This window comes from Molothrus ater, chromosome 5 (assembly GCF_012460135.2).
Source record: "Molothrus ater isolate BHLD 08-10-18 breed brown headed cowbird chromosome 5, BPBGC_Mater_1.1, whole genome shotgun sequence".
NCBI classification, from domain to species: Eukaryota; Metazoa; Chordata; class Aves; order Passeriformes; family Icteridae; genus Molothrus; species Molothrus ater.
The window spans coordinates 37,664,422-37,683,213 of NC_050482.2; the positions used below are offsets into that span (position 1 = coordinate 37,664,422).

Below are 18,792 nucleotides of genomic sequence, written 5' to 3' on the forward strand. Positions count from 1 at the left end.
ATTGACAAAATCAAGACAGCATATCAATATCCTTTTTCTCCTAGGCTCAAAACCTGCTTTCCCAGCCATGACTCACTGAGAAGAGGGAGTCAACCCTCATTTCCATACCTGCTGTATTTACAGAAACTCAAAACTGTAAGCAGAAATTGGAAATGGAAAATCCATTTTCACTCCCTGCATTTTTCAAGTATAGTTAAGTTAGTTATGGCACACAGTAACATCACCTACAAAGAAAGACAATTTTGGTGATGATGCTTCAACTGGAGCAAAGAGCCAATATTAGCTCTAATCCTCCTCCCTGCTCCCAGCTTCCATTTCACTAAAAGGCTGTATTGTACTAGAGGGAGAGAGAAGAGACAAGGTTTGGAGAATCAGCACCCACTGTTTTCCCTGGAACCCCAGCAGCTGGTTTCTGCCCCAGCAGCAGCACATGCACCCCAGCAGAAGCGCAGGGGCAGCACTGTGCTAGTTACACATTGCTTTTCAAAGCAAAATTCATCTAAGTGGGTGTATAAGAAGAAATAATTCAGAAGAAAAAACTGTAAACTTTCATAACTGTAGTGTCATTAAAATATAAAAAAAAATTAGCAATCTGAAGATGTCTCTTTATCATCCCTGAAATTTCCTATGATAATTCTGCTACAGATTTTGTTTGAACCAGGGCTAACCAAGCCCTCTCAAAACCTGTTATTGGTCTATTCTAAGAGAAGGCCACATTACTCAAACCCTCAGCTTCACTAAAATTCTTTCTTAAATTTCATTTTCATTATAAAAATAAGATGCCTTTATCAAATCCCCAGCCTTAAAGTCCTAACCTCCCTTGACCAACAAAATAGCACATTCAAGAGTGCACCTACCCTTGGAAAATCAATGCCAGTACCAAAGAGAGAGCTGATCATACTGGCCATTTGCTAAAAGTCCAGGCTAATGGGATGTCAACAGCAACACTTTCTGTCTTTTGAACAGGAGACTGCACAAATTTAATTGCAGTTTGCTACATTAGTGAAAACATACCCAAACATAAGGGCATTAGCTCTTAAAATTATATCCTATATTGATAATAGCACCATCTATTATTTGAGAACTCTGAATGTGAACTGTTAAGACTTTTCTTCCTCATTATCTTCTCTTAGGGTATACTGATAATTTTTTATTAATTTTTTATATTACTTTAAAACTCAAGGCTCCTGCTCTTTTCAACTTCTTTTTCTGGTTTAGATGGATAATATCTCCCTTGTCTTCCCAACAAGCTCAAAAGCACTATTAACTAGTCACAAAATTCCTGCAAGTGAAGAGTTAGGCACTTAAGTACATACCCCTTAAGTACACTTAAGTAAACAGCTAAGTAGGCACTTAGTAGACTCAGGTTAGACTGAATCTAATCATGAGTGAGGTTAATGACTTATCAGTGTTCCTTGGTCATTAAGTCTAGACTGGATATTTAAACAGGAGATGAAATCTTAGCACAGTTCTCTCAGTGGTTTGTCTCTCTCAAATCACTTTGTCAAATCTAAAAAAACCATTCCGGTTTTGTATTCTTTACATCTAACTTGCAAATTTTGATCAAAGTAAAAGTAAAAAACCAAAAAAAACAACCAACCCAAGGACTAATACAGTTCATTAACACAACTATAAAAATGTTAACATTCACAGTTATTTTGGTCTTAATATTTTTCACATGTATACATTCAATCATACTGTGTTATTATTAGGTTTTTCTAACCACAAGTGCTGGGCAAATTGTACAACAACGAACTGACATTCAAGTAATCCTACCCTGAGAAAATCTGTTATTCTGAAACTGCAAAAATCCTTTTTTGCACTAATCCCACTCCAACATACAAAATTAAAAGCAAGAGGCTGCACTGCAGAGGCATGCTTTGATAGTTTGGAACTGAGGAAGCAGTTGCTTTCACAACTGCAAGAGTTTATAATTTTCACCACAGATTTACTCAGGGTAAGTAGAGTACATGCAAATGAAATGCTTACCCCAGATAAGTGCTAGACATCTCACTTAAAACCATGAATAAAGAACCCCTGGGGACGCCAAAAGAATTTGTTTGCATCTTCTGGCAAAAATAAAGAGAGTTTTCCAAATTAAAATCACAATTACAATTTGATGCCCACAAGGCTGTGTGGAGCACAGAATCTGGATTCAAATCAGTACTGAAGGAACAATTCAGTAAAAGGATTTCTGTACCAAGGGTGACTTTGAAGAAGATGGCTAACAGAATCAGTGGGTGAAGGCGTAGTGGGGAAGCATGCCAAAAGGGGTGACATTTTAACATGCTCCTCTTGCCAGGTAAGAGCTTGTTCTCTTGTAATTGATACCGGGTCCAAGGACAATCTGCCCACCTCTTGCAAAGAGCGGAATTAGTCAGGGCTGGTACTAGAGATTTCCAGTCTCCTCTGCACAGAGCTGGCATTTCTGGTCTGGTTGCCTTCATTTTTCTTCCATGCCACAGGGTCTCCAAGACTTCCAGGAGTTTTGAAAAATGCTTCATGATGTGCAGGACGAATACTCTTGGGAGTGAGAGGAGCTGATGAAGGCTATTTGTGAAAAAAACAAAACCCCAAAGTGATTCAGCAGAGTTCTCTCAAAGTCTACACATAAGCAGGCAAACAGAGGACTGCTGGAAGACATTAATCCTTGTACCCTTTTCCATTATATAGTGAAGAGAGGTCAGAACAGGGCTGAGGCAATAATCTAGGATACTACTACCTGAAAAGTGCTGCAACCAGCTGATTCCAGAATTCTGACACAACCCTTCTGGCCTCCTAATGTTTTTCTGTAGCCATTGCATAACACATAATGACACTGTCACATGGGGGGAAAGCCCTTAGATTGCTAGGGGATTTTAGAATTTCTATAAGTTATAAAACCACTTCACTGTTCAGGACTAAACGTGCTATGCTGGGCTATGACTTCAACAGTGTCCCATACCCTGTGCCACCCCTAAGATGGACACACACAAGCTAAGTGGAAGACAGCAGCTCTCAGCGTGCCAACTGGGCACTGACACAGAGGCACCAGCCTGCGGCACACGCCGCCATCAGGCACCTGGCACAGCTCCTCCATCACCACTCCTGCCCACCTTTCCCCCTTACCTGCTGCAGCTTCAGAAGGGTCACTGGGTGTCCCATGCACACAGGGGAGTCCAGCTTAACAGCACTGCAGGATCTTGTGAGCACAGGACTCAGGTGCAGAGCGGGGTGAGCCGGCTGCTGTGGATCCACCGAAGGGGCAGGTGAGACCTTGGGGGTGACAACGGCCGTGGTGCTTATGAACACAGGGGTGGGGGATGCCAGGCTGGACACACTGAAACTCGTGGAGGCAGCAGCTGAGAAGGAGCCATCGGGAACCGAGGAAAGAGGACTGGTGAACGAGGGAGAACAGACGAGAGGGAAGGAAGCCAAGGCAGCTGATGGCACCATGACACAGGGTACACTTAGAGAAGGCAACTTGTTTGCAGCCAGGCTGATGGCACCAGGGGCTTGGTTTGCAGAGAACAGGAAATTAAAACTGCTTAATCCTAAACCAAAGAAAGAAAAAAAAAAACCAAAGCATTAATAATCTTGAAAAAGGGAATTCAACTATTGTAACTTCATCTACAATAGGAAAAGTATGTGACATTAGAGAAAAGTCTGCCAAGGAAGTAAACTATGACAAAACAATAAAAAATAAGGAAGAAAAGTGTCACAATTCCCTAACTCTTCTGTCCAGTTCCCTTTCCTGATTTGCCTCCATTCCCCCCCCCCTAATTGTCTATTCACTGTACATGCATCCATTTACTTTGGTCATATGAAGTACCAACCACACCCCTTGGTGTTTTCTGCTTCTGTCTTTGATTACAAGCAACATCCTGGCTAAACAAACTCTTTTTTTCCACTAACTTTTTTTCCACTAACATATATCCTCTGCTATATGAAAACAGAGACATCACTTTTAATGAGGTAAAAAAAGCCAGACAAACCAAACCCAACAGATGGGAGACACCCACAAGGATATATCACAGAGGCATTAATTTTGCTAAGAACAGCTGAACTACTGTGTTGAAGCCAAAGCTGCTCTGGCTCCCAGCTTATCTGATCTTCCAAAACACCAGGATCAGCATTTTTAAACTGAGCATCTCCAACCTAAGTGAAATGCCATAGACCCCACTCAGTGTCACAAGTGAATCAAAGACTAAAGCAGTAGTCATGGAAATCTGCCACACATCCTGTTCCTACAAAGCAGTCATCCACTGCACACAAACACAGGCACAAAACATGGTGGACACGAAATCCCATTGCAGTATTTTCAGCTGCTTCCTCTAGATCCTCACAGTGTCATACAAGCAGGGCTGGCTACATTCCCAGTGCCTTGGGTTTCAGGGGTTACACTGATAATGCATGTTACAAGACAGTACAAGGTTTGAAGATGATGAAATTCATACACTCAGGGGATGCTGCTGTTCTCTATTGGTCAGCTTTCTGCCAAATCTAGACTTCCAGCTCCTTTGACTTTTGAATGTTGTATAACTGTCTTTTTTGTACATAATTCAGAATTCATAATTCATAACTGTCTTTTGCACATAATTCAGGCATGCAAACCCCACATTGTTCAATACTATTAATGTTTGGGAACCTCAGAAAAATGTCTCTTTTCAGACGAGCAATAGTTTGTCATTGAGAACACTGAGTCAAGAGATTTCAGAGTTACTAAACTACTACAGAGAACTGCTGTGAGGGTTTTTTATGCTAAAAAATCACCTATTTCACCTATTTGTATGACTCAGTATTTGCTCAGTGAACAGATACAGAGGCTGGGGTGCCTCTAGGTCTCATGGCTGTCCTTACCAGCAGTAGGCTGAACATAAAGATACTGTGGTTGGAAAGGTTGATTGCCATTTTCTTTAGAGATGTGCTCATTTCCTGGAGGGGTTTCATCAGGGTCTTTGTTCTGAGATTGTTTTTCTTGCTCCTGACAATCTGAAGGCTTAGTGGACTCCTTGTTTGCCACCTCTGGAGCAGCAGGACTTGCAAGGTCAAGACGATTTGTTTCTAGATGTACAGCAGCTGAACAGCCACTTCCTGGGGAAGATTCTGCCTTGGGTGACTCAGAAGGCTTCTAAGCAAAAAACAGAAGTGGAAATGAAGAGTCCAAATTGAAATAAAACAGTGCAATACCTCTCATGCACCTTCCTCATGCATCTACGCAAAGAAGCAGCACAAGCCTGATTAGCAAATCACCAAGTTAAAATTTTTGTTTGGGGATTTGAAGAGTCATATTGGTGATGCCGAAACCCTGTGTTGTTTGCTGCAGTTCACATTCAGTACTTTGATACACTACATAAGAAATACCTGACCTCTGGGATTACTTTTTTATTGAGAAGGAAAAACACTTGATTCAAATGGTTTATATTCAATATTCAAATGGTTTATTTGACATGGTGTTGAGCTTGAGCCCTACTTTCAGTATTTAAGAGAATTCTGAGATAACTGCACATCACCTTCATCATCATTATCTTTCTCTCACCAGCCTGCTGTGGGCAACACTGGGCCTCAGAGAGAGGTACTCAGGCTGGAGAGTAGGGGGAAAGAACAAATCACATTTGCTGTAGCTCAGTAGAGTAAGCAATGCTGCTGCTGTCTGGGAAAGCTCAAGCTAACAGGGGAAGATGAGAAGTAATAACTATATTGATTTCTTCCCCTCTGACCAATTGTTTTGCTGCAGAAAATGATCAGGACACTAATTCCAAAGAACAGCTGAGCATCACATCACTATGCAAAGCAAGCCAAGTCCATTTTCCCCTGGTGGTGTGAAAACATCTCCCAGTTAATGCTTATACTTGCTGACACAGCCCACTTGCAAGTTTATGAACATGTGGGAGGCAGCGTTTTTATCTCTCAAGAGCAGTGCACTGAATTTTCCCTTCTGAAAAGACTGTCTTAGGCAAAAGTCTTTCCTTGCTATGAGAAAGACTAAGTGATAATGAAACCCACTTTACCTTGGGTACTACAAGTGAGAGAGGGAGGTCACTCTGCTCCAACATCTGCTTTTTGGCAGCTGGCTCTTCATCATCTGCAGGTGCAGAGGGCGATGAGCACTTGTGGGAGCTGCGCTTTTGGCAGGCAGTGGGAGGTGCAGCAGCCTGAGCTTCTGCACTCCTGTTTGCCAGGTCTCCTGCAGCGGGCAGGGGCTCGTTCACATTATTTTCCTGAAGACCACCACATAACATGAAAAGGGATGAAGATGGGAAGCACAGGAAGGGTTGGTTGGGGACCAGGGTAGGTTTTCCATTTTCTGTTTTGGAGGCTGCTGGCATGGAAGGGTGTGAAGCCTGGCTGCTGATACCATTTGGTAGTGAGAAGTTTGGCACATCTGCCTGAACCACAGGGAAAACTGCCTGAGGCAAAGAGTTAACACAAAAATCGGAGTCCCCAGGAACCGGAAGAAGGGAGAAAGGTAAGCTTATGTTGGAGTTCTTTGCTGAACTTAGTATTGTTTCGGTGTCATAAGCTTTATTCCTGAAAAACAAACAAACAAAAAAAAACCCAAATAGTAATGAAAAAAGGAAAAATATTTATTCCAAAATTAAACCCCTATTTTATCCTTGGAAGCAGAGAGATATATATTTGGACATAAATGTGGAAAAATTCAACCCCCAAACAACAATTTTTACACAGTTTACAAGAAGGGTCACTTTTTATCATTTCTAGTAACACAGAAGCAGAGCTCTCAGGTTTCTGATGGACCAATAATGCTTTTGGCTGCACTTGACTAATCAATCATTCACAAATGAATTCAAATTGGAATAGGTGTAGAGAAGACAGATGACAGACAGAGATGCCCATCCACAGAATCATAATTTGCTCAACCTACCCAGATAATAGGTCAAAGGATGCAGGAATGACCTATATAAACATATACGACAGAAAGAACTACTGAAGCAAAACACCAAAAGCGGTACAAGTACAGATGGGTGTAAAATAACCATGGGAAAAAACAAAAAGCCGTGCTGATATCCAGTAATATTAAAATATTAAAATTGTAATAACGAGACTTTATGGCAACTTTTATATCTCAATCTCATCAATGGAATCTATCCTTAAACTAAACATGTCAAGCACAAAGCTGCAACTGGACAACAGCTAAGACCAACCTACCCGGTATCTTCCTCTATTTTCTGCCTGCAGACAGCTGCTAGATTTATCATTTTGGAACAATTTTCATCTGAATTCACAATACCGGCTGAAAGAACAAAGAGGAATTCAATTAATCACAGGCAGGTTTACCAAACATATTTTGATACTGGCCATATAAAATAATTGCTATAATTTTTCAGTCCTGACACATTTTTATAACATCCACTAATCACCTAGAGCCAGAACCTGCAAGACACTCAGAACTCTCAGTCCCACTGGAGATGTGTTCAATATCATAATTTCCTATAAGAGGGAACTGTGGAAAGCCCTGTAATTACTTTATCTTTTTTAACAACTATCCATTAGATTGTTACGATAAATTTCACTATGTTAGGAACCATAAAACAAAGCAAGCATTTTGTGGCTAAATTTTTTTTCTTAATCAAGCTATCACAGAAGAAATTGTAGTATAGTTGTGTTAGTACAGAAATGTTTACCTGTAGAAAATAAACTGCAGATTCAGTTGCAGTTATGGCCCAAATTCACCTCGTGCACTTTAGGCATTTGACTGGAGGCTCTAAACCAGAAGTTTCATTATCATGTGCACAGTAGAAATATAGGTACCTCCCAAGAATAGTTCACATATTTAATTATGCTGATTCACCAATCAAGTGCCTTAAATTGATTGGTGCATGTCCTCATTTGGGCAGGTCCAGTGGGATAGAAAAGAACATGCTTCATTAGTAGTTACCTTGCCTCTCTTGATGTGGGCTGTTAGGCTCAGAACTGACTTTCCTTCTGGTTGCTTCACAAATCTGTGCACTGCTAAATGAAGAGTGACGTGTAAACCTTTGCTTTCCAGTAGCACTGGTCTGGTAGTGGGCACAGGCTCCTCGCTGTGTCTCTGGCAGAGGATCTGATGTTGGGCTATGCTCTCTCAGCTCATCTGTAGGGACATAATATTGTACAACAGTCCTTCAGGTAACACAGCTCATCATTTATGCTTCTGCCATATTACCAAACTTGGCGTTAAGGGAAGAGGCAACCTCTATATTATCTCAAACTTCACAACAAACCTAGAACTCAGTAAGCACCAGTAGACAAGATAAGGGCTTCCTTCCTATCCAATCCATAGCAGCTACAGCAGCAGCTACACTCCAGTGTGCTAGCCAGGAGGAGAAAGTATACTAAGATAGTATTTACATTATCTTTCATTTTACTTGTTCCTGGCACTATCCTGATGCAAATATCAAAGCCAAAGGGCTTCCCTTTGCTCTGGCTTCTAGCCAAGGAACATCATCTTACAGAGATGTGCTATTCCACCACCTTGTTCTTAGCAGACAAAGCTTTGGTAGAAGGGGCCATATGCAAGAAACAGCCCTGCTGTACTTTGTTACGGCCCCTTACAAAGAAAATAATGCACTGTATATATATTGGCTGCACTTGACTAGTCAATCATTCACAAATTAAGGAATTACTACAATTTTGCCACCCAGAACAGCTGTGGACCCAGATTTGAAGATGTCAGTGCTATCTGCTATTGCTCTACAATTCACACAGTTATGCATACAGTTATCTAAGTCAGTGTAAAAATACCTACAAGACACAGTATCCTTCAACACCCCTCCACAGACCCAGATCTTGGGTGCAAAGTCTAACAAGGGCAAATGTTGAGCTGGCAGCAATTAAAAATCGCAGGGTATGCATTGAATGCTGAGCCATTCTTTACACACAGAAAACAACCTTTTACCACTTGGGAAGGGACTGTCAGAGCAAAAAGAAAATAAATGCAAGCTACACAAGTTACCAGTTTTTTCAGGGAATTCCACAGGCCCAATCCACTTGAAAGCTGGTTTGCGTCCTCGCTCCTCTGTGACGTGGACTTTCTTGATCAAGCCTAGGCTGGTGAGAACATTGGCAATATCATACAGTCTTCGTACCTTTGCTAACAAGAGAGGGCAGGAGTAGATAAGAGAGTCAGGTTTACAATGCATACAGGACATATTCATGTGCTAATTTCATTCCAGACTATCACCATAGCTTTCATAGATGAGATGGGCAAATCAAATTGGGATGGACTTAGGCCACCTCCCATGAAGTCTGCCATGCCAGCTCCCACCCGACTGTCACTGCTACTTCATAGCTTAGCTGCTCAGGTTTAAACTCATCTACTTCATTTGGATGGATACAGGTTAGGGAGTGATTACAGCAACTTGTCCAGAAAAGGCAGCTACCTCCACATGGGTAAGGAGAAGCTGGTGGAAAGCGGCACAAGAGTGCACAGCTGATCACAAGAAGACACATATTTATAATTTCTAAAAATGTAACATGCTCAGGAAAATCTCTGTGATTCTAGTAAATAACATCTTTGAGCTGACTATGATACCCACATATTTTCCAGCTAAACTCCTCACATTTCTTCTTATACGTGGGGTAGAATTTCAAGACTGAAGTGCAAGTACTTTATTTTAAAAGTACTTTTAAGTCTTTAAAGTCTTTATCTCAGAAGATTTATTTACTAATGCTAAGTTCTCCAAGTTATCCAAGGGATTGAAGTACTAATCCTCACTAACTGAAAGCAAACCCTGCCATCCAGCTGTAAAAAATTTCTGGGGTAAAAAGGAGAAGGAACATATTTCTCCGGAGAGAAAATTAATTCCATTAAATTAATCAATGTGCTTCAGTTCTGAAACATCATTCAGAGCAGTACAGGAAACAGGGTTTAAGTATAAAAAGAAATCAACAACAATGAATTTTCTTTTTTATTCTGAAGCTGAACTCAGGAGATAATTGTCAAACTGACTCTTTTCCACATCAAGCTCTGTTTTCACAAATATGCACTTGCAATGAAAAAAACCCCAGAACATATTCCAGGAAAAGATGCACAAATCGCTTTTGCTGTTACATACTGGTGTCTGTTTGCTGTCAGACCAAACATGCCCCATTTTCTTTACTCACTGACGGATTGATTTGCCTCTCATTAGCCATCTTACTTTTAAATTTGCTGTGGTCCACTGTATCCTGGGTTTCTTCTATCAGTATCTTTGCTGCGATGTCCAGAGTGACTATCTTGGTCTTGGAGACAAGGAACAGCATGACAAACTTTTGGCTCATAATCCGCAATGACTTGTCCTTTCTGCTGTTTGCAGATGCTGTGTTACAAATAATACCCAAGGCTCTTAGCATATGTCATCCATCACAGCCAGAAAGCTAGTGAGAAGGTTTCTCACACACAAAATAAGTAAAGTATTTCCTTGCCAGAAAGCAGAAATTAATTGAAAGGCAGCAAATAACTAATTAATGCAGACAAGAGTCTCTCTTCAAAGGGCAATAAAAATTCAAACTTGCAGAAATAGCTTTTAGAAAGTGAAATTCCAAAGCTGATTTTATGTAATGTTACACAGTTTGTGCCACTGTAATTTTGTGACTCTAATGGACTTTGTGACTGAAAACCATCACGTGTTATATGGGCAGCATGCAAAGAGTGGACAAATGAAGATGATTCTTTCTGACAGGATAAAGCATTTACTGTCAGATTCAGGTGGGGAAAGAACTGGATTGTTCAGCAGAACTTCCTGCCAGTCTGTAGGACAGACAGAAACATCCATCTTGAGACCTATGTTAGGGACAGAATAGAAGGAAGAATTCTGTACCTTCCATGGTGAATTCAGCACCTTTTTGCAAAGGAGAACTTTTTATTATTTAATTTAAAGGCAAAGCAAGGGAAAAAATGACATAGTAAACTGGAGAAAGAGACTTTGTGTCTTGTATCATCACACATTTAGTAATCATCCTACCAGAGGTGCAATCCGGTTCTGAAAAGTCCGATAATGGTCTGTCTTGAGAATCTGGAATAGTTTCCTTTTTCCGTTCTCCAAATTTGTACTCTAAGTCCTGCTCCTTGTGCTGGGAGGTCATTAACTCTCCATACTGCAGCTCTCCTGCCTCCTGAAGCATTTTCAGAGTTTGGCTGAGGTTGTGCCGGCCATGCCAGCAGTATTGGTTCTTGGCCACACGGCTGACCAACTGCAATGACTCCAGGACATTAACAATATCGTAAATTCGTCTCCGCTCAACTCCTGTTTGGGAAGTGGGGGGAGAAGATAAAAGAGACATAGATGCTCATCTTAGTTCAGCAGAAGCAAACAGAGAACAGGTTGTTCTCTAATAGACATTTTCAGTGTTCACATGGACACAGTCTATTAGCTACATCTATATTTGCACACTGAAAATCTGCCTTATGCATGGCCGGCTTCATGGTGTATTGCTCTTTGTCCGCTTTCATAACTTCCAGCCCAGCCACGGCTTCAGCTCAAAGCACCTACACTGTGTTTAGAGCTGGCTGCAGTCTGCCAGCCCCATTCACTCAAGCCTACCCAGACTGCCTCAGGGTATTCAGAGCACTTTGGCCCTTTACAGAGAGCCTCAACAAGCAGACACATACCCGTACACAAGCCTGTGTGTAACGGCAGAAAAGGGTCTGTCACAGCATAGAGATAAAAGACCCTCATACAGGAACCAGGGGAAGTGCAGTCCTCCACTTACATTTACAGTGACACAATTACTTTTACTTGCTAAGCAAGTACCAAGTAAAGGGGTATCAACAGCTTCACAAGGTGCAGAGTGCTGTAGAATGAGACCTACCGTTCCCAAACACAACAGAAACAAATTATCAGTGCTGGCTGGGTCAAGTCCTATAGGAAATTTATGAAATATGTCCAATATTGAGTTCAGCCTGACTGATATAAGCAAGGTTGGGGACTGAATATGAACAGGTTGGTGGCAATGCTCACTAAGTGTCCTAAGTGCTTGTGTCCAGTGCTGCTTGAAGCATGGCTCTTATATGTAGCACAATGTACTATACGCTGGTGGCAGCATCTGCACCAAAAATCTTCTAACAGTTAACATCAGCCTAGCAGAACAAGTGCTAGTTAGGGTGAAAGGTTTTGAAAACCTCCCTGTGAGAGGCAAGGCCATAATGTACCTGTTTACCCATTTGAAGACTAGGCATAATACTTACCAACTTAAAACACATATTGGGTGAAACAATCCACGAGCATTTGCAAGTGTGTGAAGAATTTGGAACAAAATATAATTCAGAAAAACAAGAGTGTTACACATATTCTGGTATCTGTCAGGCACCAGCAGCACAGCCCCCCTTGCGGCCTTCCGCATCTCTTCCGTGAACAAAGCAATATACATTTGTAGCAAAAACTGTATCACAGACCTTTTTGTTACATTGAGAGCAGCAACATCAGCAGGGGGTAATTTCGTGGTCACTGAAGCAAATGGATACAAGCAAGGAAGAGAAAACCAAGGGAAGAAGGACAACCAAAACTTCCCCTTTCTGGGAGGTAAAATTTCCAACAATAACTTTTAGAAGAAAGGTTCTGTTATTTAGGAAAGCAAGTCAATGCCACTCCCAACACAGAATAAAGCGCTATTCATGTTCAGCTGTACAAGGCTGGAGCATGAGCATCTCATGCAAGCACATAAAGAAGTAACTGCAGAATTTAATTTAAAAATAATTTATCTATTTACCTAATCTGTATTCTATCCCATTTCCAATTCACTCTACCAAGGCAAATAAATGGGTCTTTTGAGGCCTTTCTTAACAGATTTACAGAAGACATCATTCTCCTGTTCCTTTTCTTCCCAAAACAGACAAATTTCATTTTTGCCACAACTTTTTTGTTGATACCTGAGTTTTAAATGTAGATACAAGATTTATTTAGTTTAAGTCCAATTTTGTTAAGCCCTTCCTAGCTAAGAAACAACCTCTCCAAAGACTCAGATATTTTTGCTATTGCTTTGTCTGAGTCCTCTCTCCCAAGTTTTATTACTTCTTGCAGATAGTTCTTTAATCTTTCAACTAAAACCAAACCTAACAGCAGAACCAGCAAATGAGCCACTTAAAACAAGACATTTTCTCATGGTACTCTTGCAGTTCTCCCAGTATCTTCCCATCACAAGGTGATATTCAAAGCTAAGGTAACCTTGATGAACCATGTGATCTTGGAAGATACGATGTCAAACCTGTTCAGACATCAAGGAGTAAACACAACTGATCTTCTGTGCATACCAGTTTGCAATTGTTTCCCCAAATGTTTCATTTTGACAAAATTTGTTGTCTATAAATCCTCCTTCAGAGGGTTTGTAAATCCTATCTCCTGCAGTGTTTAATGAATTGAATATTTAAGAAAGCAACAGAGTTGGTAAACAGCTAGAAGCAAGATCTGTCTAGTAAAAAGTGCAGAAAGTCAGAAAGCAGACTTCAAAATGGTAGTGCTACCAAACAACAAAGACACTGAAGAATATTAGGCATTTCCAACTCTTGATTAGTATGATTAGAAGAGCATCCAGACCCTGGGAAAGGCAGATCTTGAAAGCAGTCTGTTAGAATATGATCTTTGGAAGGCCCACCTGTTAGGTTACCCCAGGTGATCAGTTACCCCAGTTTCACAGGTATACATACCAAGAATTGAAGCCACTTCATCCAAAGAAATGGTAGTTTTCTCTGTTGACAATGGATAATTTGGATACCGAGCTAGAAACTTTTGGCACAAGAGTCCTAAGCTTTTCTGTTTTCTGCTGGGCCTCTGCTTTTCAAATTCATCAACCGTGCTGTCATCTACTATATCATACTGTTAAAAAATAAATGTTAACCCTTTAGTGCAGAGCTTTTAAAAGCAAGACATACTCAAGTGAGGCTTATTTCAGATATTATCAATATTTAAGATCAGATTTTCTAATTAAAAAATAAAAACATGGACTCCTTGAAAGCACACAGCACTCGGATAACACAACTGCAAGCTCTTCTTATTTCATCACACAAGACAGCTACAGAAAAATTCTTATCTGTGCAATCATAAAATAGTGGTCATGCATAAGGAAAAAAACCAGTAAGATCAATACCCAAGACTAGTAGACAGCAAGACTATACTTGGAAAGGGTATTTCTTTTGGAAAGAAGGAAGAATATGCTCTCAGACACTTCTGGATCTAATAAAAGAGGAGATGCAGACGCCATCAAGAAGTTCCTGCAATACATCTGTTTGCTGACTTTTACAGTGACTCTATCACTTTAAGAAAGTGGTGATTGGGGAAGGGGTGGGGGCACTTTGCTCAGAAACTATAAAAGGTGCTACTCAGTCTTTGAACCTTAAACTTAGTCAAGATGTTAGCTTAAGTAATTCTGTAGGATGGTCTGACTGTGGTCTTTCTGACCCTGCAGTGGGAAAAAATAGAAACCAGCAAAACCGTGGTGGCAAGAATGTAGGAAGAGGCATGTTTGTTTATCACAAAACAAGAACGATGGAGGATTATTTTGCACTGGTAACTCTAGGGTTATCTTCTGTTTTATAAAAGGGAAAAGAAGTGTTGCCCTCTGGCAAAGAAAAGCTGAAGGTGGTGGTAGCTGTGGAAATCTGTGTTTCCTAGCTTATGGGATCTTAAACTGTCTTTAGCTATTTGCAAGTAAGTTACCTTGTGTCAGGCTGGTGCTCTGAGAGAACTGAGTTTTATGTGGTATGGAAATAGCAGTATTCTTACTCTAAAACTTTTCCTTCTTTTGTATGCTACCCTTCAAAGTACAGAAGATTATTAAATCAAAGTTTTATTAACTAGAAAATAATTGAACTCTTTATAGTAGCCACTCCAAAAATGCTGTGTGATCTTGGCAGGCTTGGAGTGGTAAAATGAACTAACCTTAAACATCAACTACTTTTTACCTACTGGACACTATGTTACGAATGATCTCTAGGGAACTGTTTGCTTTGTTATGACCATGAAAGCTGCAGAATTTTTTACACTACTGTTGCTACTGCAGTTGCTGTAAAAACTACACTTCCAGAGTGACCTGTACCTATGAAATGATGCTTCACAGCAGAAGGACCCAGAACTATTGTCTTGTAGTTGAAATCAACAGGGAAGGGTATTCCACAAGAAATGAAGCAGGAGAGGAAAAGCAGCAGTTGGAACAAAAAAAAAAAAAGCATGAAGGAAGAAAACTGCAATGATGCATATTACAATCTGATGTCATTCTCTCTAGGGACAGACTTCATGAAGTGAGGACAGGAATCAACCCCTGCATTGCTTAAGTCTTGTGAAGTAGAAATTTTAATGCCTGACCTTGCTTTCTGACCACTAGTTTGGGTGCTGGGGGGAAAAGTGGGAATAAAGGGTTTCGGTAGACCACTTTGCAGGACTGTTGTAGATGGGATCTAAGATTTGGAGAGTATATTCTCTCACTGTCAAATTTATTTTTGAAAAGGATGCTTGTTCAAAACAGATCTGGCATTTTTCTTTCTAATGTGGTCCATGAGTAATTCAGTTGGGGAAATCAAACATTTAAGCTCTACTTCCTTCATTGTCCTTTTAAGTAATATTCAGGCTCTTAAGGAGATCTCAGGTCAATTTCTAGTAACTCACTTACTTTTGAAGTCCTACTGCTCAGACATTGCTGTGTAGGCAGCAGTCCCGGGGAATGTCTTGCAATTCTGCACCATTCCATAGGGAGCAAAGAACCAGTTGGAAGAAATCTGAGGAGCAACTTAAGGAAGGTCTGAATCCTAACTGAATATAGGATAATTGTGTTCTGAGTCTCACCTGTAACAAATCAGGTGTGTCACTCTGCTCACTGTTTTCTATGGGTCTGAAGAGCTCTTTCTTCTTTTCCCTGTCCCTCATGTCAGGACTAGCAGCACTAACCAGAATCTTCAGGTTAGTAGTAGGAGTCCAGGGATCAGGTTGAGGTCTGTCAATGATCTTAACAGGTGTAATTGGATTTCCTTCCGGTGTGCAGCCTTTTTGCTTTGATAGATCAATAGGTTCATTCTTAATGGGAGTCTTTGGGGCCATCCTGGATCGATCATATATGTTTTCCTATTAAAAACAAAGTTTTATTAGACACAAGAGGAAAAAAACATTCCAGCAATCAATTTCATGATTCTTATGAAGTTATTTTTACTGACTTGTGCCTTGGCACTCATAGCTATATTTAGCACAGTTCTTCTGCCTTTGTTGGGAATGTTAAAATATTCTACATGCTGCTATACTGGAGGAAGTGTATTTGAGATACTGCCTTGAAATATAGAACCTGCGGTCAATCAGTCTAACCTGTGGCCTACTAGGCTTTTACACTCTGACTGTTGTTACAAGAAAGCATTTTCCACAAACATAAATCACCAAATTGCAGGGAAACTGAAATCATGCACTGGTCACATTACACTTAGCAAGAAAGCAGAGTTCTGTTTGAAAGGTCCCAGGTTAAAAGCCATGCTGGAGATGCAGCTCAAACTCACAAAATATCAGACTAAAGGGGACATAACCTCATCTGCAAGCAAGGCAAGTTTTGCATCTGCACTGTCTGCTGTGCAAAGCAACTAAGAAAATCTCCATAACTGTTCCTTTACTACAGCTAAGAGCTGCTAGGAGGAAAAGTCTGATTCATCAGCTGATTTTTATCATTTCCTGAATGAAGCTCAATTCCTTCCAGTCCCTAGCTGCCATCAAGCTTTTTTTTTGTATTTCAGCTATGGATCTGCAAGAATTATCACTACAAATGAACTCACTTCAAGGGACCGACTGAAGGAAGCATTATTGGTACCTTGATTTAATGTATTTTATTTTGTGCTGTAAGAAATCCAATTCAGAAATTGAATAAAATCCTGAAACAAAATATTAATTTATACTGGGTTATCCTAAGAACTTTCTTAAGTTTTGCCTTTTACTTGGAGTAATTTAATTATTCTGTAGCTGAAATATATTAAAATGGGTGATTCCAAAGGTCATCCTAACAGGAACATCTAGCTAGAAAGTAGAAAAAAGTTTTAGTAACAACTGAAACTGACTTTTACTAGGAGTAGTTTTGTAGCATTCAGACTGGAAACAAATTTGGCACACCAAAAGCATTGTGCTGAGCACTGACGAACAATTCTGCATACATTCATCTATGAATTACCCAAAAGGCTGTAATAAATACATCTCTTTTTTTACAACTAACAGTCAGCCAGTTATAACTTGCTACACTGTGATAAATAGGGGTCAATTTAGAGGTCAGGGTACTTCTTAGAATATATATTCATATAGCGTTGGCACTCAATATTTTCTTGCAATTTCACGTTTGGCAGTGAATCAACCCTTAAGTAATGCAGAAAGTCTATCTTCCCCTAAAGTTCCTGTTCATTATGGCTGGTGGTAATGGAACTGCAGTGAGGGCAGCTGAAGCAACCTGCTGTTTCAGTACCTCAGATCTTCATGTTTTTGTGCAAATACCACAATGAAAAGTACATGACTATGCCCTTTCAAATCTTTATTTCCTACCATCAGATCTTCTATTTTCTACTATCATAATTACCTGATAAGGTAAGGAACACTTTTACCCTCTCTCCTCTCCTTTTTTTCAGTAGCTGCAACACTCTGTGAAGTCCTACCTGTATTGCACAAAATCTCAAGGGCAGTTGGTAGAAGTACGAGGTAGAGGACAGGAAAGGCCAGCCTGATGAACTTAGTGTGTGAGCAGGAGTTGAAACAAATCTTTGATATAATAGAAATGGAAACTGACAAGAACTGTGTGAATTTTGGAGGACTCAGATTGAGCATGGACAACAGGTCATTAATTGCATCTAGTTCAGGAGACATTACTGAAACAATGAGCTTGCTCCTTGCTGAGTGGCCCTACTTAGCTTCTTGACTGGAGAACTGCACTTTATGAATACAGGCCAGAAGGCAATCATGGTGGACATATCCATGAGTATGCTCAAACTACTGTTAATCAACAGAACCATACTATTCCTGTGCCAAGTTAAGAACCTGGTGGCTCTTACCTTTAGAACCATGAGTCTCTACAAAAGCCTTCTCCACCTTACCACATGGTAGCCATTGGGATACTTGAGATCACTGAGTGAGTTCTACTCAGCTAAATGGTGTTTCCCGCTGTGTAGTGCCAGAGTGCAATCACTTCACTTACTGACAAGGGTGGCATGACTGAGGCTTCTCACACTGGATTATTTCTTTACCTTAAGGGTGGTGCTGGACATCCCAGTGCCCCAGGTGCAGACAGGTAAGATGCTGCTGTACAGTAACAGGGCAGAGCAGGTCCGATGGGCAGCATCTCAAACGCTGCCCACGGAGCCACAGAGGCGCGACCCAGAGCCGGACTCGTCCCAAGCCCCCCGGCTGGCGGCCCTGCACTCGCGGGGCTGGGGCTCCGCGGCGCCCCCCGCTCTCGCCGCCCTCCCTCCCTCTTTCTCTCCTCCCCGCACCGGCCCGCGGCTCCGGACAACGCCTGCAGGGACCGCGCGGCGCCGAACAGGACCGGACCCCCCTCCGGCCCTCCCGCTCACCTTCTGGGCCGCCTCGGCGCGGCCCCGCCGCCCCGGCCGGGCGCTCGCCAGGTCCCGCAGCGCCAGGACGCTCACCTCCATCTGCAAAGCGAGAAGGCGCCTTGAGCCCGGCTCTTAAGAGGAGCCGCTCCCGTCCCCGGAGGGACGCGCGGGGAGCGCGGCTGCTCGGGGCTGCGTTCCCGGGGAGGGAGGGCGGGAGGGAAGGCGGGCAGGGGGCGGGAGGCTCGGCGGGCTCCGCGCCCTCACCTCGGCCGGGGCCGGGGCGCGCGGGAGGCGCGCGGCTCTGCCGCTCCCGCCAGGCGCCCTCAGACATCGCTTTA

General features: G+C 41.6%; 1 protein-coding gene across 1 annotated transcript; it reads right to left on the bottom strand.

The window, feature by feature from the left end:
* Nucleotides 1-2,128: 2,128 nt before the first annotated feature.
* Nucleotides 2,129-18,553, bottom strand: E2F7 (E2F transcription factor 7). The gene is made up of 12 exons (XM_036401121.1): nt 18,473-18,553; nt 15,735-16,010; nt 13,604-13,772; nt 10,926-11,207; nt 10,122-10,280; nt 8,936-9,073; nt 7,880-8,074; nt 7,150-7,234; nt 5,991-6,510; nt 4,840-5,110; nt 3,109-3,533; nt 2,129-2,550 (listed from the first exon to the last, which is right to left on the bottom strand). Exons 1-12 carry the CDS (start codon nt 18,551-18,553, stop codon nt 2,374-2,376), a joined length of 2,778 nt encoding a protein of 925 aa, XP_036257014.1. The 3' UTR covers nt 2,129-2,373.
* Between the last annotated feature and the right edge of the window lie 239 nt (nt 18,554-18,792).